This window comes from Phyllostomus hastatus, unplaced genomic scaffold, assembly GCF_019186645.2.
Source record: "Phyllostomus hastatus isolate PE091 unplaced genomic scaffold, TTU_PhHast_1.1 phas_scaffold_216, whole genome shotgun sequence".
Lineage (NCBI taxonomy): Eukaryota > Metazoa > Chordata > Mammalia > Chiroptera > Phyllostomidae > Phyllostomus > Phyllostomus hastatus.
The window spans coordinates 23,161,921-23,187,923 of record NW_025334018.1 but is presented as its reverse complement, the minus strand read 5'-3'; the positions used below and the strand labels follow the sequence as shown (position 1 = coordinate 23,187,923).

General features: G+C 61.3%; 1 protein-coding gene across 4 annotated transcripts in view; it reads left to right on the top strand.

Annotated features, from left to right (window-relative positions):
• Positions 1–245: 245 nt before the first annotated feature.
• LOC123833517 (cytidine monophosphate-N-acetylneuraminic acid hydroxylase) overlaps positions 246–26,003 on the top strand; it is a 38,721-nt gene continuing 12,963 nt past the window's right edge. The window contains exons 1-9 of one of the 4 annotated variants that reach the window (XM_045861783.1): positions 246–336; positions 5,583–5,631; positions 13,001–13,204; positions 13,936–14,027; positions 20,336–20,445; positions 21,671–21,861; positions 24,153–24,300; positions 24,612–24,693; positions 25,392–25,529. In XM_045861783.1, coding sequence (XP_045717739.1) covers positions 5,621–5,631; positions 13,001–13,204; positions 13,936–14,027; positions 20,336–20,445; positions 21,671–21,861; positions 24,153–24,300; positions 24,612–24,693; positions 25,392–25,529 — 976 coding nt within the window. In that variant the 5' untranslated portion in view covers positions 246–336; positions 5,583–5,620. Of the gene's footprint in view, positions 337–4,830; positions 4,849–5,582; positions 5,632–7,012; positions 7,401–12,555; positions 12,821–13,000; positions 13,205–13,935; positions 14,028–20,335; positions 20,446–21,670; positions 21,862–24,152; positions 24,301–24,611; positions 24,694–25,391; positions 25,530–26,003 lie in introns of those variants that run through there. The other 3 variants (XM_045861781.1, XM_045861780.1, XM_045861782.1) reach the window with 3 other exon arrangements.

The window sequence follows — 26,003 nt, the reverse complement described above, 5'->3', positions numbered from 1 at the left end:
TGCTCCTTGGGGCTCCACTCCCGCCACAGAAAGCCTCTGCACCCCCCGCCCCCCCCCCACTCCAGAGCCGGCAGGGCTGGTCTGAGTTGCCAACGTACATCCCTGCTGAACTCTGGCCCCCAGCACAGGGAGACTGGCACCAGCCCCAGGAAGGCCACGGCCACCCCGGTGGGTGTGTGTGACCGTGCCAGCCCGCACGGCAACCTCCCGCCCCGCAGGAGCCGAGTGTCACAACAGAGGAGGAAAATGCGAGTCCCTTCCTGTCCAGGCGCGTTTCGGTCCCTGCGACCCATCGGGAGAGGCCCCTGCTGTGCCGCCGGGAGGGAACTGAGTCAGGTAACGTGCTTGTTCGGGGTTGGCCTGCGTGGAAACTAGTCGTGCGAGTCCATTTAGCCGTAAAGGTGGACTTTGTCTATCCACGAGATAAAATTTTACAGGATGGCTCACCGTTCGTGATCACTAATGACACGGGCGTGAACACAGCCCGGCCCTGCGGTTTGGGTGTGACGAACCCACAGGCGCCTTTGGCCGACCTTTCACCCCAACTTTCACCCCATCCGAATGGAGCTCTCACGGACCTCGTGCCGCTGGGTCGGGCTCTGTCCTCCCCTCTGCCAGTTCCGGTCTCTTCTTTGGTGCGTCCAGTTAGCCCGCTGACCCGAGAGGTCAGTGCTGGCGTGCGGGAGCTTCCACCCGCCCCGTTCTGTGCTCCTCCTTTGCTCGCTCCCCCGTCTCTCTCTGTGCGCCTTCCCGTGGGTGCCGAGCGCGCGTTTCAGGATCCCGTCTTGGCTGGGGCCAGAGGCTGTGGAGCAGTTTTTTAAGACCACGATGTACGTAACACAGAATGTACCCCCTTCACCCCTTTTAAGTGGAGAGTCCCCGACATCAAGTGCAGCTACAAGGCGGTGAAAGCGCCACCGCTATTTCCCGAACTCGGTCATCATCCGGGCAGAAGCCGCAGTGTCCGTTACGCAAGGACCGCCCCCCGCGCCCTCGCCTCTGCCCCCCGACTCCACGCACGCTCTGTCGCAAGGGGCCGGTTCTAAGTGTCTCCTGTGAGTGGGGTTGTATGACACGTGACCTTGGGTCTGGCGTAGCTCACTTGGCGTGACGTTTCAAGTCCGTCCGTGTCGCAGTATGAATGAGAAGTTTTTCTTTTCCGTGGCCGGAGAACGTTCCTGCGCATCACTGTGAGATGTGACGGCACACTTCGCACACACACTCGCGCGCGTATGTCACACCCTGTCTGCCCGTTCACCTGCCCGCGGACACCGGGTCGTTCCCGCTCGCGCCGTGAACAGCGCCGCGGCGAACGTGGGCGAGCGTCGGCTCCACGTCAGGACGCGACAGACACGCACCGAGGGTGAACCACGCCGCTGGCCGGAGGTCACGGGCGTTGCCGCGCTCTGGGTCCCACTGTGTTTACATCATGAAACCGTGAAACTGCGGAATCGCCACGGGGCTGCGAGGGCCAAGGGGGCCGGTGCCCCCGAGAGAGGGCCGCGGCCTGCCGTGCTCGGGGGCGGGGGGCGGGGGGCGGAGACGGGGCTGACTGGGGGCGAGCCCTGCGGGGGGCGGGGCTGAGGTTCACGGGGCGTGGCTTGAGGGGTTGGTGGAAAGTGAGAAGAGAGGAGACAGACGGACAGACGGACAGACGGACGGAGGGCGAACGCAGACGCCCGGCGGTGCGGCGAAGAGAAGGACCCCCGCTTCTGGGAGGGCGCGGGGAGTGAAGGGGCGTCGATCTCGAGATGGCAGAGGCCTGCCCGTGTGTGAACTCGCAAGGGAAGGGGCAGGCCCACGGGAACCAGGAGAGACCGCAAGAGTGGCCAGGGGTCCCGGAGCCGGTGGCCGGAGGAGGAGGACCCCCGGGACCAGGCGGAGGAGCTGGGCCCTGCCCCCGCTTCGCCCACATCTCCTGGCGAGTGCGCGTCCCCTCCCCTGGGACTGAGTGTCAGGTGACTGTGCGTCCCCGGCGCCCGGTTCAGGGCCTGACACCCACACGGGCCCTGTGGGGGGGGCTTCCCCTTAAGGATGTCAACCACGTGCCTCAGGGACACAGAGGGGTGGGGACCTACCCGAGAGTGGGCCTGGGATCGCTGCCACCGTGCCTGCGGCTCTGGGAAGGCCCGGCGGCTGCCCGCGGCCTGGCTGGCAGCTCCACTGTTCGGGCAGGACGGGAAGGCCTCGCTGGAGCCGGGCGCGGGGGTCGGAGGGCGCCGTGGGGGAGCTGCGCTGAACCCCTTCGCCTGCAAGGGGCGAGTGACCGGAAGCAAGCTCTCGCCCTCTGGGCTGCTCCTGGGCCCAGGGCAGCGGTTCACAGCCCGGGGGGTTCCGGGGGTTGTTGAAACACGCAGCGCCTGGCTGTGCAGTCCGGGGCGCTGACCTCTCTGCCCTTAGACTGTCAGACAGAATATAGGCCCTGGCTGGCGTGTGGCCCAGTGGATTGAGTGCCAGCCTGCAAACCAAAATGCCGCCAGTTCGATTCCCAGTCAGGGCGCACGCCTGGGCGCGTGAGAGGCACCCACGCTTTGACGTTTCTCCCTCTCTCTTTCTCCCTCTCTAAACATAAATAAATCAATACAGCCTTTTAGAAAATAAATAAAGACAACAGCTAAGATGATAATATTCACCTGGGGTGAATGAATCAAAATTACACCTATTTTTTTTTGCCAGACACAAAAAATATAATGTATTTTGTGGTGTCCTAGCCACCAGCGTATGTGCGCCCCGAGATGAGAAAGGGCCGAAAACCGCTGGCTGAGGGGAGGCTGAACGGCCCAACCCCCTCGCTCGGGAGGACCCTCTGCTCAGACAGGACGCAGCTGCCCGCCCGGTCAGGGACAGGCCAGCCTATGGCCGGCCTCTCACACCCCCGCCCAGTCCCTCGCCCGTCCTGTGCAAACGTGGAAATCCAATTAACTCAGCAAGACAATCGCATTAGAAGGCTCCTTCTGTCCTGCGAGAGGATGCCATTGCTTTGATCGGCAAATGTCATTTCCTGCTGATCTGCTTTCGTGAAATGCTAAAGTACTTAGAAACGTACTCAACGTTCTCCGGGCAACGTTCCTCCCAGGAATGAGAAGACGAGACTGAAACGGCCGTTCTGTGCCTGAGGCTTCGAAGGTCGCGTGTCTCGGTGACAGGGGCGGGCGCGCGCGCGCGTGCGTGTGTGTGTGTGTGTGTGAGGAGGGCGCGTGCCGAACCGCTGTGCCCTGCACACGCACTCGGGGCCCGGGGCCCAGCCCGTCGTGAGCAGACAGTGGGCCGTCCAAGGGAGACAGGTCACAGAAGGTGTCTGAGTCTCCCTCATGCAGCTCAGGGAGACAGCGCTCCGCTCCGGGCCGCCGGGCCGCACCCAGGGTGGCCCACGGGCAGAGGGGAGGAGCCCGTGCAGCCTCCTGAGATCAAAGCCGGGCGGCGGGACGCGGCCAAAGCGGCTCACCCGGAGCCTTCTGCCCCCGTCCCCCACTTCCGTCTGCGGTCTCGCGCGGCTGGGTTTGCAGGGCTTTCGGAGTCCAGCCAGGAGCGCGGAAAGAGCCGGGCCCTGTCCCCCTCCCTGCCCACACTGTGCTGTGGCCCTGCCCACTCAGGCACTGGACCCTGAGGAAGCTGGCAACTGGACTAGTCCCCTCCCTCCCCCACGGGCCTCACCTGGGGAGGATCCAGCCCTGTGAGGGCCCGACCCTCAGGTTTCCTGGAACACCCTGGGGCCGCGGCCAGCCCAACCTCCCCCTGAGAAGGTGCGCTGCTCTGGAGACGAGCAAGCGGCACTCACAGAGTCTCTGTCCTCTCGGCAGTGACAAGGGAGGGCCTGGGACACGGGAGCGCCCAAGGTAAGGCGAGGGGCGCGGACCCCAAACCAGACCCCCCAGGCGGGGTCGCCCTGCCCTCCGACCCCCCGAGAGAAGAGCACCTGCGGCAGCGGAGGGAAGGCCGGGAGGAGTAAACTCAGAAAGTGGGGAGGGGGCCTCAGGGAGACAAGGAGCTCGGCAGATGGAGGGAAACACGCGGGGACCGGACCCAGGGGCCCGAGCGGGCCAGGGCAGACGCAGAGCTTGCGCGGGAAGGCTGGGGCAGAGGCGGCTTTGCCCTCGGAGCCGCCGGTCTGTCAGGACTCCAGTGCCCAGGGGGCGGCCCCTACCGCCCCCCACCCCGGCCTGGACCTCTCTCGTTTCTAAACAGAGGAGCTGGCCGGCCTGGGGGCGGACGTGGGCTCCCTCGGGGGCTGTCGTGTCGGCGTCTCCCCGTGGTCTCTGCGCTCCTCCCGAAGGCAGGCGTCCGTGGTGGGGTCTGTGGGGTCGTAGGGGGCGCACAGCCCTACAGCCCGCAGTGATCATGCAGCGTGGGCAGTGCTGCCCGGCCCCGGCCTCTCCCTGGGCCACGAGTGAACGCCAGACTCCCCACTGCCCGCTCCTGCTGCCCAGATGTGGACAGGCTCTGGGGACAGGCTCTGGGCTCCCCGCACCCCCCCCCGGCACTCGGTCCCCGGCCATGCCTGCGGGGCCAGCTGGCCCGGGCTGGCCCGGGTTGGCCCTGTGCCCGCCCGCATCGGGGCATTCTCTCCAGCCAGGGCAGGCGTGCTCTCCCCGGGGGCCTGCCGCGCGGAAGCCCCGTGGGGAGTTCGAGGCCTCGGTGACGCTCCCGGGGCCCCAGAAGCCCGGGCTCACAAACAAGCCTCCTCCCGCGAGCGCGCCACCGCGGGGAACCCGGCGCCACCACCTCGTTCCCCAGGTGCCCGCCTGAGGGACACAGTTCTCCGGGAACCCGGGAGGAGGAGAAACCGGCGAGGCAGGGAGCACAGGCCCCCCACGACGGCGGAGGGCGCGAGCTGAGACGTCAGGCCAGGTGGGCAGACGAACCCCGGAGAGCCCCCTCCTTTGCTGTGCCTCTGAGGCCACCCCGGGGACGGGCGAAAGACGGGGTGCCGGCCCCACGGGGGGGGAGGAACAGAGAAGACTGCGGCCTTCTCGGGGGACCCGGGCTGGGACCCTGCCCCAAGGCTGCACGAGGCTCCCGGGACCCGGGAGGCGGCGCACCGCGGGAGCCAGGAGGGCCCCGGAAGCAAACCCCATGCCCCACAGGGGGACGCTCCCCGAGGCCCCCTGCTCTGCAGCCGAGCCGTCACTCCGGGTCCATTACGGGAGACGACGCCTGCCGCCCGCCGCCGCGCGGCAGCTGATGCGCTTTCAGGAGGGGGGGCGGGGGGGGGCGGGGTAATAACTCTTCCTTAATGGTTTCTAATTTACCGCCACTTACCGGCCTGCAGAACGCACCCCCCCACGCACGCGCGCACGCGCACGCACCCCCCCACCCCCGTGCCAGCCGGGAGCCGGAGTTTATCTGGACTCCCTGCGCGGCGGGGCGGGGCGGGGCCGGCCGGGCCGAGGTGGGCAGATAGCAGAGGCGCGTCAGACGCCGAGCCCGGGCGCCCGGGGCCTGACCGGCTGCCGCCTGCCCTGCGTCGGGAAAGGTCTCCTGACCTCGCAGAGAGCAAATCAAATCTGCTACCAGCACGTCGCCCGCAGCCTGAGGATCCCTTCCCAGAGCGCTTCAGTCTCTCTGTTTCTCCCTTCTCGAAGGAGCTGTGTCTGTGCTGCCCGGCCTCCTCCCGCCTGGAATGGAGCGAAGGTACGCTTTCCCGTCCCCCGTCCCCCCCCCCCCCTGCCCACCCCGAACTGAGGGTCGGTGTCTCGGCTGGTCCGTCTTCTCGCCAGAGGAAAGGTCCCGGAACCGAGCGCTCCTGGGCGGAGGTGGGGGTTCAGCTGCGCGCCCTGCGGGGACCCCTCTGCCAGCCCCTCGCCAGAGACGTCTCTCAGTAGGTCGTGCTCCTTCTCCTCTGGCTTCCAGCGGGACTTCTGGTTTCCCGTCAGTGCCTCACCTGTTGCTTGGCCCAGAGCTCAGAAAGCTTTAGGGCCGAGAGCGATCCGAAAGGCTCAAGGCTGGGGGGTGCGGGGAGGGGGGGCGGGGCGGGGGCCGGAGGACGCAGGGTTTGGAGCTGAGGGCGGCCCTGGACTAGCAGGTGCCCTGAGTTCACGGCTCAAAGGCGCCGTCAGCCTTCCAGGTCCCGTCAGCAGGACGCTCGCCTGGTCGTGGGGCGCGGGGCCCTGTGAGCTGGGTCGGCGCTTGGGAACGTCGAGGGTGGTGCCCACGGCCCTCTAGACAGACCCTTGCTGACTCATACGGGGGGGGGGGGTGCTGTCTGGGGGACATTTAATTCTTAAAGTGTCCGTGGTGTGACATCCAGGGAAGCACAAGTTCACCGCTCAGCACGGAGCTGTCCTAGCGACAGTCTCGACGTGGCGGGGGTCTGAGTCTCAGGCTGGTGACAAAGCTCTCGGATCGTCACCGCCCTGGGCTGCTGACGGTGACGTGCGTGCACTGATGCGTTCAGCGAACAGGAACTGGAATCCGCAGGTGCCCTGGCTCCCGGGGTGCACGGGCAGACTCACGCAGGCGCGATTCCTCCCTTCGTGCGGTTTTCAGCTTTTTTAGGGGGCACAGATGTGGATGAGCCTCACCGTGACAATGTGGAGTCATACGAAAGGGCAGTCAGGACCCGGTGCCGCGGGCCTGGGGGCGGGGGCGCGGGGCCGTCCCTGGCGCCCCGGGAAGATGCTGCCGCCGCAGCGTGAGTGGGGCCTGGCCCTGGTGGGGGGAGGCAGTGGGCGGTGGGCTCCCGGCAGAGCCTGGCGCTGGGGGGTGGGGGGGGAACGCAAGGCCAAGCCAGCTGGTATTCCGAGAACAAGTGCCGTTCAAAGTTCAAACGGGGCTGGAGGGAGAGGCTGGGAGTCACCAGGTGTCAGCCCTGAGGCCATGCCAGAAACTGTGTTCTTTCTCCTCAGAACAGCGGAGGGACAGGAATGCACTTCTGAGGGGCGGGGGAAAGGGCAACGGGGTAAAACTGTGTTTGAAATCCCATTTTAAATATGTTACTCTGGCCGCCGTGGGCAAAGCAGATGAGAGTGGAGGCGGGGTGACCAGGAGGGGTCGGCGGCAGTGGTCCAGGAGGGAGGTGGCGGCAGCTCGGGTGGTGCAGGCAGAGGGTCGTGAGGTCCCTGTGAGCGGGGACCCTGACGGACCGGAGTCGGGGCGTGAGCGAGGGGGAGGGGTCAGAGGTCACGGGGAGTGTCGCGAGGGGCACTGGAAGGACTGGGGACGGGCGAGGCGTGCTGGCTGGAGTTGCGGGCACGCCGGGGACCAGGTGTTCCTCAGATGCGGCTCCGCCCTGCTCGCTCGTGTGCGCGCCCGAGAGTCCCCTGCGTGCAGGGTGAGATCCCCGGACCAGGTGCCACCGGCCGGGCGCTGAGCCTTGGGCAACGACAGCTCGCAGAGGCGGAGGAGGGGAAGGAGGCGGCCACACAGGAAACAAGGATGGCCGGAGGCGCACCAGGAGACCAGTAAGCTGCCGGGGGGCAAGGCCGGGTCGGGCCGAGGGGCCTGGAGAGGGGGCCAGCCAGAGGCCGTGTGGGCGCTGGCACTTTTGCTGAACCACGAGCTGCTGGGGGGGTTGAAAAGTCAGTGGAATGCGGTGCCGTCCCGTCTGGGAGTCACCTGTGAAAGGACAACACTGTGAGGGTGCGGCACAAACCAGCCATTGTGCAGAGCTGGTATCACTTCTCCCTTAAAGGTTTGGTGGAGTTCAACCGGAGACCCCCGTGGGCCTGGGCCTTCCGTCTGCGAAGATGACTGGTCATTTCTCAGCCTGTTTCAGGGGCGCACGCCCATGCGGATGGCCCGTCCCCTCTTGGGGTTTTTCTCTCCACACTTCGGTTATGTAACTTCACCCTCTTCTTGCGCGTGTGGTTTCTGAGAAGAATTCATGTTTAATTCTCACCTTTGTTCCTTGATAAATAAGAGGTCTTTTTCCCCCTCTGGCTTCTTTCAAGATGTTTTCTTCATCTTTGATTTTCTGAAATTTCAGTGAGCTCAGCCTAGGTGTCGTTTTGGGGGGGGGCATTTACCATGCTTGGTGTTCTTGGATGTTTTTGGACCTGCGGGTCGGTATCCAGCACTCATTTGGGAGGGATTCTGAGCCACTGTCAACCTCACACACGTCTTCTGTTTTCCTCCCTGCTCCCCTGCTGTTCTCACTACGCACGATGTTACCCCTTCCGGGTCTGAGCCGCCCTTCTGGGCTACTCTGTTCCGTTTTTCAGGGTGGGGAGCCTGTTTTCTCTTTGCTTTGCTTTTTCTTCCCTTCTTTTCTTTTTTCCCACAAGAAGCCACAACTTCACTGGTGATAGAAACAGTACCAACCTCAAACCAGGCTGCAGTAGCTCTTCTGAAACAGCACAGTAAGGGTCCTCTGGTTCAGACGGGCACCAGGTCAGCTCCGTGGCAGCAGGCACAGCGCCACCGCCGCTCCTCCTCGGGGCTGGCACTGCCCCTGCTCTCGCCACGTTTGCTTGTGACATTGACCGAACCTGCATCCTCAACTCCCCTCCCTGTTTCATCAGCCTCTTCCTCCTCTCTTTCCTCTTGTGCAGTTGGAGTCTGTGGGTTTTCCTGAATGCTTGTGACAGCTTCACCTTGAACTCTGAATTTCTCAGTAGCTGCTAGCTGAGCCTGCTGAGGTCAACCCTTGACCTTGGCTCCCCAGAGCTATGTAGGTGCCTGAAGCTGGGCTCCTGTAGGCCCGTGGCTTTGTGATGACAAAGGGGATATTCTCAGGTGTCCAGAGAGTGTGACCCAGCAGCCCGTCACCTGTCCAAGACCCAGTTTGGACACAGCCTTCCTTGTCTTCTGTCCACTCTGGCTCCGTGTGGCTCTGCTGACCGGTTCCTCATCGCGTTCGGGGGCTGCCAGCGGGGCTGGCTGTGTGGCTGCCCTGCGAGGAATCTCGCTCCCCCGGTTCCCGTGCGGCCCCTTCCCATCAGATTCCGCCCCAGCCCCCGTCTCGGCCCGCGGCTGCGTCAGGTGCAGCTGCGCAGCAGGGGCGGTCTCCACGGCTTCCCTGGGCACTCTGTGCGGGGGGTGCGGAGACCGAACCTTTCTTCGCTTTCAGTTCAGGAAGTTCCTTCAGTCGGACCCTCAAGCTCAGAGGGTCTGTCCTTGGCCACACCACGGAATTCTTTATCTGTTATTAACACTATTATTATTATTATTATTTCTCTTTAATTCTTTCTTCGAGTTTCCCTCTCTCTGCTGTTTCTCATCTGTCCTGGAGGGTTGTCTGCCTTTCCTGCTCGAGCCCTTTGCATTTGGATGGTTTTTCCGTTCCTGACCTGGTACTTCCAACCTCCCTTCCAGACCTAAGTCTGATTCTGGGGCTTGCAGGGTCCCTCCAGACCGCGCTTTCCGCCCTTTGGGGCGCCTCGCGCTGTGTGGTGGCCAGCGGGACACGAAGAGCTGAGGGACGGGAACCCAGCGTCGGTCCCGCGGAGGGACCTGCTTGTGACTTTCCGCTCGGTGCATGCGGTTCTCTGTGCCCGCCTGCTGTCCCTCCAGCCTGGGGGCGGCCCATAACCTCGGCTCTCCGACACATGTAACAAGAGCCTCTGATTTTCAGTGTATCCCGTTTTCACTTGTTATTAGGGCGGAGTCCCACGCCAGACCAAAAACTGCACATGAAAACTACACAGTGCGCTTACTCTGCACCAAATATTACCCCCCTGTGTGCACCACCCCCTCACTGAAGGACAGTTTGGTCTCTTCCAGGTGTGGCCAGTGACCAGTAGAGCTGCTAGAAACATTCCCATGTGGGTTTTCGTGGGGGGGGCATGAGTTTCCCAGTCCGTTGGCTGAACGCCTTACAGGTGCTCGCTGGGTCACGTGGTGAGACTACGCGAAGCTTCGTAAGAAAGCGCGAAGCTGGACTCCCGAGGGTGCACCGTGCTCCCTCTCATCGGCAGTGAGTCAGTTCCCGGGGCTCCCTCCCCACGTCACCCTCGGGCACTGCCAGGCTTTCGGGCTTTAGGCGTCCTGACAGGTGCGTGGGGGTCTCTCGTTTCGTTACGGTTTTCTGTTCCCTGACGACAAGTGACGATGTTGAGTATTTTCTGTGCAGCTACTTGCCATCTGCCTACATTCTTTGGTTAATATTTACTTTACATTTTTCTTTAATTAAAAAAAAAAAACCACCTCCCCGAAGGGGACAAGCCTCCGGTGGCCGTAAGGGAGTCCCGGGGTCTGACGCACAGCGCAGGGGCCGCAGTGCGGCGCGCTGCGCCGTGTCCTGAGACGGGGCTGCGGGAGAGTAGCTCCCGAGCGCTGTCACCACAGAGAGACAGGGAACACAGGGGACCATGACGTGAGCTGACGAGAGGTCCGTTAGCCTGGGTAACCGGCGGTAATCCTCTCCCCGGCGCACACACATCAGACCATCACGTTGTGCACGTTGCCTGCGTGCAATTTCACTTGTCAATTATGTTTCCATAAAGCCACAGCAAGATATTCTAAATCAGTAAAATCTAAAAACGGAACTGCCACAGGACCCAGCAATCCCGTCTCTGGGTATTAACACAAGGCATGGAAGGCAGGGGCTTGAACTCACGTCCGCGCCCCCACGTGCACAGCCACGCCGTCCCCAGTGGCCCAGAGGCGGCAGCCACGAAACCCTGAGTTGGCTGATGGACGGAGACTCAAACGCCACCCATTCACACAGCAGGGTGACGCTCAGCCTTCACAAGGAAGGAACTCCGGCCGCCTGCACGACGTGGGCGGGTCCTGAGGACCCTGTACTTGGGGCAGTAAGCTGATCACCAAGGGACAGATACTGTGCGGTCACACTTTCGTGAGGTGTCCAACGTGCTCAGATTCACAGACACAGAGAGCAGAACGGGGGTTACCCAGGGCTGGGGGAAGCGGGAAATGAGTTACGGTTTAGTAGGCACGGTCTTTCAGTTCTGCAAGGGAAAAGTTTTGGAAATTTGACGCACAGCTATGTGAATATACTTAACACGACAAAGGGCACACCGCAAAACGGTTAACGTGGTAAAATTTTCATTGTATGTTTTTTTACCACAGTTTCTTTAAGTTACATCTCTCTATAGCAGATCTGGAAATAGAACTACAACCACACTAATCACCACCCTGGCAGGAGCTAGGAAAAAGCAGCGCATCAAAACCGTAACAGAGACTAGGGACCACGAGGGGCGGCGCACTGCGTGCCCCGGGCACTGGCTCCGCCCACCGGCGGCCCTCACCGCGGGCTCCCCGGGGTCCCCTTTCGGCCCGCAGACTGAGGCTTTCCCGACGCGTGTGCTGGGAGGAGGTGTCTTCCAGGCTCGGGTGCTGGTGTCGTAACCGTGTCGGTGCCCTTGGGGACACATCGCTGCGGGTTTGGGGGGACGACGGGGTCACGGGGTCGGAAGGAGACGAGAGGACGGGGGGGTAACTGGACCCGTGTAGCCCCGCAGGGCAGAGCCCAGCGCACCGGCGGCCGCACGGAGGCTGCGCCGGGTTCTCTGGCTGTGAAACTCCAAGTCTAGGGCCTCAGCTGTTGTGGCTCAGTGGCCTGAGCACCGGCCTGCAGACCCAAGGGTCACTGGTTCGATTCCCAGTCAGGGCCCATGTCTGGGCTGCGAGCCAGGTCCCCAGCAGGGGGCACATGACAGACAGCCACACGTGGATGTTTCCCCCTCTTCCTCCTCTCTGCCTCTCTCTCTAAAAATGAATACATAAGTCTTTTGAAAATTAAAAAATCCTAAATAAAAAATTCATGAGGCTTACAGAGGGCTGCTTCTAATCAGATGAGTGTGAAGTGTGTTTCTGGAAACATTTCAAATCTGCTGTAAACAGAGTCGCCAGGGACGCGGGCTGGAAAACAAGGGGAATGTGCCTTGAGACACTCGTCGCCCTCAACACAGAGCTGGCCCCGCCTCCTTACGGTGTCAGGGTGGGGCCGGTGTGCCCGTGTCCTCCACCCACCCTGGGGGGGCTCTGAAAACGTATTTTTAACCCCCTGTGTAAAAAATCTGCACTACTAAAAATGAAAGTAAAAAGGCCGAAACGGCACTTGAACTGCCAACCAGCTTTAAGTTAACCCATGAGGACCGACCAGTCTGCTTTCGGTTTGCAGTGGGGCAGGAGTCCCTGCACCAGAGCGCGGCCCCGAGATACGCAGAAGGACATTTTGAAACCTCTCGTTGCGAAGGCTACATCGCCCCTGAGGGTTCGGAGTTGCATCCGAGTTTGTGCAGAAATTGGACGCTGGGAAGTGTAACACAGTTAGCTTCCTTGTAAAGAAATATGAAAAACCAAATGCTCCTTCGCAGCTGGAGGTTTTTATAAACGATTCACATTCAGTACAGTGGAAGGGTTCATTTGTTAAGTAGCTGCTCTGAAGACACCAGCTGGCAGGCAGCGTGCTCAGTCGTGGGGACAGAAAAGTAGAAAAGACACAGTCTTTAAGAAGCTCCTGCAAGCCCTGGCTGGTATAGCTCAGTGGGTTGAGCGTTGACCTATAAGCCAACAGGCTGCCAGTTCGATCCCCCTTTCCCCAGTTGGGGCATGTTTCTGGGTTGGGTCCACTTGGTTGTTCCTCCTCCTCTCTTTCTTCCTCCCTCCCCGTCTCCCTCTAAAAGCAAACAAAATCTTTAAAGAGGCAGCAGCACAGCAGCAGCTTCTGCCCTCTGTTGAGGGTTCTGCCCCACATCCAGGGACCCGGACGCCCTGACTGCTGCGTTAGCTTCAGCCCCCTGCACGGGGCTGGTGTGGTGGAGGGAGGAACTCGGAATGAAGCAACGGAAATGACTGAACTGGCGTTCACATCCTCTCTCCACTCACTCCGGGAGTCAAAACACAACAGAAACAAAAAAGCAGCGACCATTCTTTCTAAGTAGCCAGGAGGAGGCAGGAGGGTGCCAGCGATGGGCAGGCAAGTGACAGCACCGTGCTTGCTGGGGACGGGGCACAGGGGGAGGGTGCCGCCCCACGCCCCAGACCTGGCTGGCGGGGGAGAGGCTGGAACGGCGTCTTCACTGAAAAAGAGACGGTCAGTCCTCTTCAGACCTTAACAGTCTTCGTCTTTCCCCTCCGAACGTGTGCCCCCTCCTAGCATCGAGCAGAGAGCCGAGACCCTGCTGTGCCTGTCCCCTGAGGAGGTCGCTGGCCTCCAGGAAGGGATCAATTTCTTCCGAAACAAGAGCACCGGCCGGGACTACATCTTCTACAAGGACAAGGGCTGCCTGAGGGCATGCAAGAACCTGTGCAAGCACCAAGGGGGCCTGTTCATCAGGGACATCGAGGACCTGGATGGCAGGTACCTGGGCCCCCGCTCCCTCCCCGGGACTGCGGACTCCTGCCCTGGGGTCTGGCAGCAGAGGCGCTCGTGGAGAAACCGTCGGGGAGCCGGGCAGCAGAGCATTCCCCTGGCGAGTCCAGAACTTTTACACACGTCTGGGTAGGGAAGCTCACTGATCTCAGACTTTTAGGGCCTTTCCTTTCCTCTTTAAGTTGGCAGACTTTTGAAAAATCCCCATCTGTTTATTGATACGAGACAGAGAGAGAGAGAGAGAGACATGGATACGAGAAGCACCGGTCAGTTGCCTCCCAAACACGCGCCGACGGCAGTCGGACCCCCAGCCCTTTGGTGTGCACGCAGGACAGCGCCCCAGGCAGCTGGGCCGCCCGGCCAGGGCTGGGCCCTTTGCTGAACTTTCTGAATTTCCCCCTAAGAATAGTCACTTAAGAGTGATTCTTGGCTTGATAAGCAGGAGACGTTCCAGGGCACATGGGTCCCATGTGAGGGTGTGCTGGGGGACTCACTCCCTCACCGCTGCTTATTCACAAGGTTCGGGGCTCCTTCAGGCTGTTCCCCCTCTCCTAGAAGAGGGGCGGGGGCGGGGGCAGCCACTGTCCCAGACGCTGCTGGAGAGCAGGTGGTCTCCCTGGCAGTGCGGCTGTGGCCTGCGGACAACGGCACAGCCGCACCCCTCGGCCCTGAACGCTGGCCCTGCTGGCGGCTCTGACGGCCGCACCCCTTGCGCCCAGGTCCGTGAAATGCACGAAGCACAACTGGAGGCTGGACGTGAGCACCATGAGGTACATCAACCCGCCGGGCAGCTTCTGCCAGGACGAGCTGGGTAAGGCCCCTCCCGTGCCCCCCACGTCGCCTGTGGCCATGGTTCGGGGCGTCCTCCCTGTCCTCCCTGTCCTCCCGTGTCCAGCTTCACCCGCAGCTTTGGAAACACTGTGCTCGGCCGCTGTGGGTGTCCTGTCCTCTCTCTACCACGAACACCGGGAACTCTAGGCAGAGGGTTTCTCTGAAAGCTCCCTCCGTGCATCCACCTGTGGGGCAACTGTGGGCTGAGACCCTCCCGTGCGCGAACGTCGCGCAGGGTGTTGACAGCCACCCGGCCGGGTAAGAGGGCGCGGTCTCAGTGAGAGGACAGTGACGTGGCGTGGGGGCCCAGAGGGGCCGGAGGCTGTCCGGGGCCAGGGCACCCCGTTAGGCTCCTGAGCCCCAGTGGCCCCGATCTCCCAACCGTCAGGGGGCCCGCGAGACGGATGTCTGTGGGCGCGGTCCTCCGGACGGGAAGTCACAGCTCTGGAGAGAGATGGCAGGCTCCCAAGGGCAGGGCGCTGCCTGTGCAGATAAGAGACCGCCGTTCCTGCCCACGGTTCTGCAGGCTTCCTCTTCTCCTTTCTGCTTCTGCCGCACGTGGGGCTAAGGCAGGAGCGGCTTGGTCTCTGTTCTAACGGATTCAAGTGGCCTTCTGCCTGCGGAAAACGTTACTTAGGACAACCCTTACAACCGCTCAGCGGTGTGTCAGACACGCTTTCAGAGTGACTGCTACTGGAATAAAAAAAGTAGATGTGAACCAATCCAGGAGTGCTGGAGACATCATTTCTGGTTTTTATAAATCGTTTGTGCTATTCTGTTGTCCCCAGTTTTCCCCTGCTGTCCCCCTTCACCCAGCCCCACCCCACGCCCTCGGGCCATCTCCACCCCACTGCCTGTGTCCGTGGGTTCTTCGTCTGCTCCGTTTCCTGTGCTGCGCTGCACACCCCCATGACCACTCTGTAACTACCAGCTTGTGCTTTTTAATCTCTCCACCTCCTTACCCACCCACCTCCGACCCCGCTCCCATCTGGCAACCACCAAAATGCTCTCTGCCTCCACGATTCTGTCTCTGTTCTCCCTGTTGATTTTGTTTTTTACATTCAGTTGTTGATAGATAGGAATTCATTGCCATTTTGTTGTTCATATTTTTGATCTTCTTCTTCTTCTTACAAAGGGCCCTTTACCGTTTCATGAAATACTGGTTCGGTGACGATGAACTCCTTCACCTTCTTCTCCTCTGGGAAGCTCTTTACACATGCTCCGGTTTGAAATGACAGCTTCGCTGGGCAGAGTAAGCTAGGTTGTAGGTCCTTGATTTTCCTCATTTTGAACATTTTTTGCCAATCCCTTCTAGCCTGCAGAGTTTCTTTTGAGAAATTATCTGACAGTCTTATGGGAGCTCCCTTGTAGGTAACTAACTGCTTTTCTTTTTGCTGTTTTTAAGATTCTCTTTATTTTTATCCTCTGGCATTATAATTACCATGTGACTTGGAGTGGGCCTGTTTGTGTCCCTCTCGGCTGGGACGCTCTGTGCTTCCTGGACATTCAGATCTAGTTCCTTCACCAGATTAGAGAAGTCTTCTTTCATTCTCTTTTTGACTAGGTTTCCAATTCCTTGCTCTTTCTCTTCTCCTTCTGGCACCCCTATGTTACCAACATTGGAATTCTTGAAGTTATCCCAGAGACTGCTTGCACTATCACATTTTTGGATTCTTTTTTTCTTCATGCTGTTCTGATTGGTTGTTTTTTTGTTTCCTTATATTCCAAATTGCTGATTTGATTCTTTGCTTCATCCACTCTACTGTTGTTTCCCTGTAAATTGTTCTTCATTTCAATTAGTACCTCCTTCATTTCTGACTGGGTCTTTTTTATGCTCCTGAGGTTCTCACTAAGTTCCTTGAGCATCCTGACAACTGGTGTTTTGAGCTCTACAGCTGATCGATTACTTTCTCCATTTTGTTTAGTTCTTTTTCTGGAGTTTTGTTCTGTCCCTCCTTGTGGGCCGTGTTTCTTGGTGTCCTCATCTTGGCAGCCTCCCTGTGTCTGATTTCATACATTGGGTGGGGCTGCTACGTGTCCCAGGCTTGTGAGCGCTGCCTGATGGAGAGGGTCCGGGGCCACAGCCTCCCCGCCCACCCAAGCTGGGTGGGTGCCCAACGCGTAGGCTGTGCGCACCCTCCTCCGGATCGCTGTTGGCGCAGCGGGGTTCAGCCACTGCCTCTGTCCCACCCAGACCGGGGCAGCACGAGCTGCAAAGCGGCCTGCGGGCAGCTGCCGCTCCTGCTGGGCTTGGAAGTGCCCAGCGAGGCCGAGCTGCGAACCAAGGCCAGTGGTCGCTAGTGCCAGGCCCGGGGCAACTCAGCAAGAGGTTCGGGGCTCCCTGCGGCCAGATGCTGCTTGTGTGGGAGAATTCAGGAAAATTTTAAGGTTCGGCCAAGACAGGCCACTCACAGGCAAAAGCCACTGGAAACAGCTGGAGCTGGCCCGAAAGTTGGGCGGGGCAGGGCCCCAGGGAGTCTTCAGGGCGGGGCAAACAGGGTGAGCCAGTTGGGTGGGGTCCCAGACCTGGCGTCCGCCCGCCGGCTCCGTGGGGGCAGGGCTCAGCAAAGGAACAGGGGCCTCTGCCAGCTCTTCCGTCCAGAAAGAAGCTGCCCCCCACCCCCCATCAGCTCTCGCCCCGCTGCCGGTCAATTCAGCCCTCCCCCTCTGTCTCTGAGGCCTTTCAGCCCGCTGCCCCGGAGCTGGAGCTCTTAGTGAGTGAGTCAGAGTGACTCTGTGCCCGGCCCCTTTAGGAGGAACTGTGTGAGACTTCAGAAGTTTCCGTCCCCCACAGCCTTGAACCCCGCTGGTTTTTACAGCTAGAAGCTGTGGGACTTCTCTTCCTGGAACTGGAACCGTGGGTGGGGGACCTGGTGTGCGGCTGGGGCCCCTGCTCCTGAGCTGTCCCTCCCGTGGTGTCAGCCACCACACACAGGTGCGGGGCCCACCCAAGCCACACCTCTGCCCCTCCTACCAGACGTGATATGGCTTCTTCTTTCGTCCCCTCCTTGTAGGGCTCCCACTCAGCTTGACTTCTGATGGTTCTGAGTGGCGGCTGTTCTGTAGTTCAGGGGTAATGTCAATGTGGCCGTGCGGGAGGCCCGCCATGTTTAGCCACGCCGCCCTCCCGACGGGCAGTGTGCCGGGTGGCGGCTCCGGGCGGAGTTCCGCCGGGCGGAGAGGAGGAAGGAGGGCGGCGTGAAGGAAGTAGCTGGGCGTCCTTGCGGTGTTCCGGCCGCCCGTGCACTCCCAGCGGCTAGAGCATCAGCCACGCACATTGACGCAGTCGGGTGTCAGGCTGCAGAGGGGCAGTGCAAGGGGGTGAACGCTGGTGTCGGAAGGAGCACCCTAACGCGGGTCCTCGTGTGCCCGGCGGGGCACGGGGGGCGTTGGGTGAATCACAGGGGCCCCCAGGGGCGCTGGCCTCAGGCTCCAGGCTGGCACGCTCTGCGCCCCCGGCCCCCACCCCCTCACCCCTCTCAAGAACCAGTGGACGCTGTCGGGTGCCACCACGTTTCTGGTTTTTAACGTGGCCTTTTAAAAATGAAGAAGTAATACATTTCATGTTCCGCTTGTGCCGAGATCATTCTATATTTAAATCCCTCACTTCCGGCTGCCACAGCTGGGCAGGGGTGGTGCCTCGGCCGGGAGGGGAACTCTGCAGCCCCGGGGGAGGCTGGGGGACATGGAATTATGGTCGTTCATTAATCTGTTAGCTCCAGAGAGAGTTAGCGAGCGCCCGCAGGGGCCGGGCAGGCAGCGTCCCGGGCACACTGCTGACCCAGCGGCGCAGAAGCCACAAGCCCCGCTCCGCTGGCGCCGAGTCTCACAGAGAACACAGACCTCGAGCAAACAGCACGAGACGTGTCCGGTGACGAGAGGGTGGACAATAGCCGCGCGTCAGGGCTGCGGAGCACGACTGCGCGGAGAGTGGCCAGCGTGCCGTCCCCGATGCGGTGCCATCTCGGGCCCCGTGAGGCCAGGCCGCGAGAAGCGCGGGGAGCCGTCCGGGGAGCCATCTAAAGAAGCCGCCCCTCGTCGGGGCGCAGAAGGGGCTGGCAGTGCGCAGGGAAGTGAGAGAGGGGGAGGCACGGGTGCTGGCCTTCTCATGGTCCCTCGGGGTGACCTTGAAGTTCAACGGCTTACATAAGTCTGTGTTTGCAACCACTGGGGGAATTCCAAGACGCACGGTTTTTCATTTTATGGGTGATGTTTAACCTGTGTTCCTCCCATAAGCAGTCGTCTGAAAGCGCCAACGTGTGTTCATTTGGAAAGTGTGCAGGCGACGACCCACTTTTTCAATACACTCGGAAGAAAGTCAGAAAATGCACAGCCTTCGGGGTGGGGGTTGCCTAGATCCGGGGAGCTCATTGGCTTTCATTTAGCAACTCACAGAACTGCTGGCATTTATTAGGATAAACTGTCAGGCGAGGGAGCGAGAGTTAAAGGCGAAAACACGGAAGAACAGAGATGTTGAGCAACCTGCCCAGGGTCGCCCAGCTATTAAGTGGGAGAGTGTGGCTCGAACGCGGCCCCCAGGGCGCTGAGCTCTCACCCACGGCCCCGCCTCCCCGCAGTGGGTCTGTGGGGTCTCGCTATTGTCCGGCTGAGTGGGCTCTGATCAGACTGCCCCCTTGATTCAGCCGTCGGGCACCGCGTTCACTGGGGCGGCGGGAAACCCGAACGGGAGCGGCCTGAGCGTCCGGGGGGAGCTTCTCCTGTGTCCCAGGGAGCTGCCAGATGGACAGCCCCGGGCAGCCCGGCCACTCCGTGGCTACCAAGGAGCCAAGTCCGTTCCCTCTTCCTGCTCCTTCCTCCTTAAGGGCTGACTCTTCCTCAGGACCCCAAGACGGCTGCTGCCCCTCCAGGCACGGCAGCCAAGTTCTGAGCAAGAGGGGCAGGGGGAAAGGCAAACGGTGCAGGGCCCTCCAGCTGGTCCCTCTCCGTCTGGTAGAAAAGGGTCCCTGGAAGTCCCAGCGCTCGCCTCTGCTCACTCCTCTCTGGCCGGAACCACCCGCACTGCGTGTAGGAGCGAGGTCTGCGGCCACTGCGTGTAGGAGCGAGGTCTAGCGAGGACCGCAAGGAGGCCTAGGGGACTGCGACTTCCTTTGGTGTTTTAGGTTCTTGCTCTGCCTTTGAACATTACACCTGGCACACGGTATTGTACTGGTTTCGGGCGCACAACCTCGTGAGCCAGCGCTGGGGCACCTTGCGATGCGGCCACCACACTCCGTCGTCCAGTGCCCATCGTCACGGTGCGAAGCCGCCACCACATTACCCACCTCTTCTCCTTCACCTTTTCCACCCACTCCCTCCCCCCCCCCCGCCCCCTGGCCACCACCATCAGTCTGTGCTTTCCATGAGCCTCTTTTGGTTGGGTTGGGTGGGTTCGGACTTTTTTTCTATGTTCCACATACACGTGAACCCGTGTGATGTTTGCCCTTGCCTGACCTCTCCCGGACCTGCAGACCAGTGTCCCAGCTCACCTACACGGGGTTAGGATGCCCGTCATAAGGGAGAAGGAGACTAGACCCTGGGCGGGCCCCCACGGCGTCGGCGCCAAGTGCTTGGCATTCTTCGGTGACCCACAGGGCCACAACAGAGACCCAACCTTGTCCCCAGTGCGGCACCTGGTCCCGTCCAGGGCCCACTCAGACGTCTGCCCCATGGGCCTCAAACGCCACTTTCCTTGGCCACCAACTCCCAGTCCCTCTGTTCCCTCTGTGGCCGCCCAGAGCTCCCAGGCCCCTGCCCTTCGCACGCAAAGGAGAGAGGGAGAGAGACATCAGTGTGTGGTTGCCTCTCATGCACCTCCTCCTGGGGGCCTGGCCCCACAACCCAGACAAGTGTCTTGACTGGGAATCGAACCTGTGACCCCGTGGTCCACAGGCCGACGCTCAATCCACTGAGCCACAGCAGCCAGGGCGCATGCGCTCCTCTTCTTCCTCTTGCTTCCTGCACATCGCCTCTCACATTGGCCTGAGCGCTCTGCCTTCCAGTCTGCGCGCCCTCGGCCCGGACCCCTCGCCTGTCAGTCATGCTGCAGTTGCTGTGAGGGTGTGTGTGTGTGTGTCTGTCTGTCTGTCTGTCTGTCTGCATCCCGGAGTGCGAGGTGGGGGAGGAGATGGCCTGCGCAGCTGTCCCTTGGCTCAGGTGGGCGTCCCCGGGGCTGACGTTCCTCTGCCTGCCGGTGCCGCGTACCTGGGCCGCGCACGTCCACTCCCGGGGTGCTTCTCAGGGGCCCTGCTTGCTCCCCACCCAGACCCGCGCCCCTGTCTCTGGTTCTAGTGGTTGAAATGGACGAAGACAACGGCCTCCTACTGCTCGAGCTGAACCCTCCCAACCCGTGGGACGCGGAGCCCAGGGTCCCCGAGGAGCTGGCCTTCGGGGAGGTCCAGGTGAGGAACCACGAAAACCGCCGTCCTCTCAAAAACCAAAGCCTAGCATGTGCACTCATGTGCATATCTATGCATGCATATGTTACATGCAAGATAAAACTGAGATGTCCCTGCACACACACGTGTACATCCTGCATCACTCCGCGTGAGCTCCGAGGGGCTTCCTGGACGTGCCACCGAGTGTCTCTGAACTCCCGAGCCACCGTCCTCGGGAGCGCTCCGGGACTTGGCAGGGACTGCAGGAAAACACATCCAGGAAAACGCCCAACAAAAGAGAAACACCATTAACGGAGAGCCCCAGAGGACGGCCTGCAGCTGTTGGAGGCGGCTCGCAGTCGCCAGCTGCAGGGTCACCGACCGCTGACGCACGCAGTCACGTGGCCGGCCCTGCCCGCGGCTCCGCCCCCGCCCCCCGCCCCGCCCCCCCTGCGTTCCCGGCTCCGGGAGAGCTCGTCTCCTCCAGAGGAAGCTCCTGGGCCGTTGGGGAGGCGCCCACAGCCGAGAGTCAATTTTTCTACCATATTTGGGAAGCTTGTGAAAATGGGCAGGGGCTCCTTTTCGGGAGGAAACCGACGGGAACCGGCCCAGAAGAGGCCGAGTAACTCGGATTCGGGTCCTTGGCCGCCCTCCCTTCGCTGGTAGTTCATGTTTTTTCCTGTGGACCTGCCAGACCTCGGGCAGGGGGCGCGGAGCGGATGGGAACCCGCGGTCACACTGGCCCCAGGTCCCCGTTCACGGCCATTCTCAGGGCACCCTGGCCTCCCCAGGGGGGTGTCGGGGCCACTCGGAAGGGAAAGCCGCACGTGCCTGCTCAGTGGGGCTGCTGCCCACTCAGCCAGTCGCGCCCCAATCGTTCACCGGCTGGCATGTAACCCCCCGAGGCCCGTCAGGACGCCTCCACCTGCCTCTCCTTGTGCACACGTTCTCGGGGGGCTGCCACAGAACGCGCCCTGCAGTGCACTCAGCAAGAGTGAACCAGCTAACGCAGGGGCCTGACACCCTGCGTCACACCCAGAACCGCCCGCGAGCCTTTCCCTGCTAACACACAGCAGCGCCCCGACCCCGCGTCTAGGTCAGGACTCGAGGCTCCCCGAGTCCCGCGCGCGCTCAGGAGCCGAGTCCTCCCACGGGACTCGGTGCGCTCACCAGCCCGGGCCCCTCGGGGCCTTGTGGCCGGCCGGCCGCCGCCACCCGGCCGCCACCGGCATCTCACTCTCTCCCCCAGGTGACTTACCTGACGCACGCCTGCATGGACCTCAAGCTGGGAGACAAGCGGATGGTGTTCGACCCCTGGCTGACGGGCCCCGCCTTCGCGCGCGGGTGGTGGCTGCTCCACGAGCCGCCGGCTGACTGGCTGGAGCGGCTGTGCCGGGCCGACCTGGTGTACATCAGCCACATGCACTCGGACCACCTGAGGTAGGGGCGCCCGGCCTCCGAGAGGGTTCCGGGGTCTCGCGCAATCGCAGCTTGTTCGGAGCTGGGGGCGGGGGGGGCCGCTGCGACTGCGCAGCCGCAGTCTGGAGGCGCCTGCACAGCACATGCGCTGGAGAGGCAGCTGTGCAGAGTGGAGGGTGGGTGTCCGGACCCGCACCGCCAGGGGCCCGTTGCCTCCCTCCGCCCGCTCCGTAGGAGCCCGGGGTTAACGGCCATCGCAGGGCGTTGGACCCCTGCTTCACGTCCGAGCTCACGGAGGAATCAGCACGCCGCGCACATTTTCAGCTCTGCCGACCGCGTGGCCAGTGTCACAGCGAGTTGGCTGCACTGTTCATGTGCCACAAAATGTCACCGCCCTTTTGTTTTCATGGATTCAAAAGAGAGAGGAAAGTGGGGGGAGAGAGAGGCATCGATTTGTTGTTCCACTTATTGATATATTCATTGGTTGATTCTTGTGTGTGTCCTGACCGGGGATCAAACCTGCAGCCTTGGCATGTGGGGAGGACACACCAACCAACCGAGTTACTCAGCCAGGGCGACATCGACTCCCGTTTGACTCCCCTTCAGCCACTCTGAAAAGATGAAAACCCTCCTTTTTGGCCGCAGCGGGGGGCCCTGGTCCGCCAGGTCCTGGTCTGCCCAGCCACGCCCACCCCCACCTCTGAACCCTGAGCCAGCCTCATGCACTGCACTACCTCGTGGGAACCCTGACCAGGCGGTCACAAAGGAGAGAGAGGAAGGGCTCCCGTGGCCTTACGTGACACAGTGCACTCGAGGACGTGCTTAGGTAGACGGGGTCATGGTCAGGATTAATACCTTGTTGACAGCTGACTGGCCCCTTGGGTTTCTTCTGTGCCAAAGCACATGGTATCTCTACACCACAGATAGTCCCTCCTTTATCTTTCTAAAAGGAAATGGCTTAAAAACCGAGTTAACTGGTTTAGCAACAAATTGCCTGCCACACACTTACAAACTGAACACAACCCGTGGGGGAAGTGTGGTGCCACGATGAAAAAGTTGCTTAGGGTCCCCGCCAACCGTTCAGTGGGTTGGAGCATCGTCCCATACACCGAGAGATTGCAGGTTCGATCCCCAGTCAGGGCGCGTACAGGAGGCAACTGATTGATGGTTCTCCCTCCCTCCCTCTCTCTGAAATCAAATATATCCTCTGGTGAGGATTTATGAAAAGGAAAGAAAAAAAAGCCACTTGTGGACTCACTCAGCGATGGCTTTGTCCCGCCGAGTTTCCTGGAGGTGGCCTTGCGCAAGCCTGTGTTGCGAAAGCCCTGGGGAGGGACGCGGCTCGTGTGAGGACGGCGCGAGCCCCGGGGACTGGCACGGCGGGCGCAGAGAGCAAGCCCACGCTAGTCGGGCGGTTGCCCCGTCGCGCCTGTTAGGTAACGCGGTCACCTGCAGCCCCGAGGAGAGGCCTTTTACGGGCAGACACTGCCGCTTAGGGAAGGTACCGACTTCTTCACGTCCCTGAGTCCAGTTTCATCCCCACCCCAGACGTGAAGACCGGTCTGGCTTTAACTCCAGGGGTCTGTGTGGGCCAAGTTCTCAGGCACCGGAACGCCGGCTCTCGCCTGCCGCAGCGCTGCGGGGCGCTGGTGCCGAGTGTCGCTGACCGTCGGTTACAGAAAAGTCACGGGAGCTCCCAACTTTCACTCCTGTCAGCCGTTTCCTTGATGGGCTCTTGCTTTTCAACCCTTGTCTGGTCGGCTCATAAACGTGGGGTCACATGTATCATTTGTCTGGTCTGACCCTCCTTTGCTGAATGAAACCCCCTCGATTTACAAAAACAAGGGAAAAGGCCAGTGTACTTTCGAGAACAGTTTTTAGTCAAAGAAACGTGATCGTATTGTGTAAATATAGTGAGTATTTTAATGCATGACATTATTGATAGATGCCTATAAGAATTCTCAACAATTAAAAAACCCGCAGGTCCCCCTCGTGCTGTGGCCCGGGCCTTGTCTCCCGGAGGCAGACAAGGGGAACCCTCTCGCGAGTGACTTGTCTCACTCTGCCCCTCCATGGGAGCCACCGCTGCCCAAAGCAGCATCCGTGTGGCGGAGGGAACCTGCCCACCTGGCCGACGTACCAGGTGTGTGGTACCTTCTCACGTGGAAAAGGAACCTTCTAGCCAATCCGTCGCCTTGAGAGAGACTCTGGCGTGGGTCCGGTTTTTGTGGGCACTTGCTTCGTGGCCAAGCGTGTCGAGGCTAGAGGGTCCCGTTTTTCACCTGTCGCCCTTTCCGCCCTTCGGGCCCCAGCTACCCGACCCTGAGGAAGCTGGCGGAGAGGAGACCCGACATCCCCATCTACGTGGGCAACACGGAGCGGCCGGTGTTTTGGCACCTGCCCCAGAGCGGCGTGCAGCTGACCAACATCAACGTGGTGCCGTTCGGGACCTGGCAGCAGGTCAGACGTCTGTGTCCTTCCCGCCCGTCCAGCCCGCTTTCCAGGCCGCAGCTTAGGCGAGCTCGCTGCTTCTGGGTTAAAGAGACAGAGGCCCGTTTTCTCTGTGCGTGGCTCCGTGTACACACAGCCTCTGCCGTAGAGCCCCCGGAGCTAGAATCAAAGGTGGGCTCCTGGGCAGGACTCCATCACACAGGAGGGAAATCCAGCCCTGGCTCAAGGAGACTTCTTTCCCGAAGTCGCAACAGCTCTCTCCAGGACTGAACTGAGAGCTGGCTGACGCCCACTGCTGTTGGGTTCTTGTGCAACTGCAGGTAGACAAGAACCTTCGGTTCATGATCCTGATGGACGGCGTCCACCCCGAGATGGACACCTGCATCATCGTGGAGTACAAAGGTACTGTCAACGCTTATCAGCGGTGACGGGTGAGCAGGGCTCCAGGGGGGAGGGTCATAAGGGCAGGTTCACCCTGCGTTCACCTCCTTCGTCCGGAGTGTCCGCAGAGCATACCGTACCTGACCCTTGTCTCAGGAAGACGGCTGTCGTTCGGGTGGTCTTTGCAGAGAACCAACTACCAGTCTCGTGTGGGGACAGGTGCAAAGCTTTTCCCACAGGGCAACAGATAACCTATACTTGGCGTAGAGCAGTTTCTTCAAAGCGGCCTTTGTGGAAAAAGCGTCCTTCCCCCTGACCTGTAATCGTGCTAGACCCCAACGGCCGCGTGCAGTCTGCCTCCCGTGTGGGAAGAGCCTGACTTTCTGGACGCGAGCGCCGGGGGGCGTCTGCGAGAGGCCCAGGTGTTTGCGCTGTCCCAGCCCCTCTTTCCTTTGTGGGCCCAGATGTGGCGACAGGGGGCCAGGGACAGTGGTCCGTCTGTGACCCTGGAGTGGAGTGGAGTCGAGCTCACGGTCCTCACCGGAGGCCACTGGGCAATTCTAAATACGCCAGAGAGGATCTTAGGTTTGAAGTCTCCCCTTGGACAGGAGCAAGTCCCCCGCGGTCACATGAGTCAGACCACGCGGGCTGTGCGCGGAAGACTCTGCCCCGGCTGCGGAACTCACAGAGCCCCGGTGTTCCCCTTTCTTTCCCCACAGGGCACAAAATACTCAACACGGTGGACTGCACCAGGCCCAACGGGGGCAGGCTGCCCACGAAGGTCGCTCTGATGATGAGTGATTTCGCTGGAGGAGCGTCGGGCTTTCCCATGACTTTCAGCGGCGGAAAGTTCACTGGTAATCCTTGACGTCAGGGCGGCACCCGGGCGCAGTCACGGCCGTGAGAGTGAACGCAAAGATAATGAGGACGCGGTGCCTCCCCGCTAGAAGCTCAAGATCTCAGCGCCAGTCACAGGCGGGCAAACTAAAGTTTCCAGCCCCAAGGGCGCTGGTGGAGCCCGGAGCGGCGCGGCGCGGAGGTGGGCGGGGCCTCGCAGGGGGAGCCGAGAGAAAGGACCACGTGACTCACGGCGGAAACCAGGTCGCGGCGAGATTGGTCTGACAGGTGGCGCGGCTCTGAGCGTGTGGTTCAGGACGGAGCGCAGGCACGTCCCCTGGGCCCTGTGAGTGCTCCTTAGGGGCGCACGGCCAGGGGGAGCCTCTTCAAAGCGTGGGGGAGGAAGTGGGGAGGGAGGTGGCGGCAAAGAGCACAAACCTACAGTTTCAAGATAAGTAAGTTCCGGCGATGCAAACGTGCAGCGCGGTGCGCGG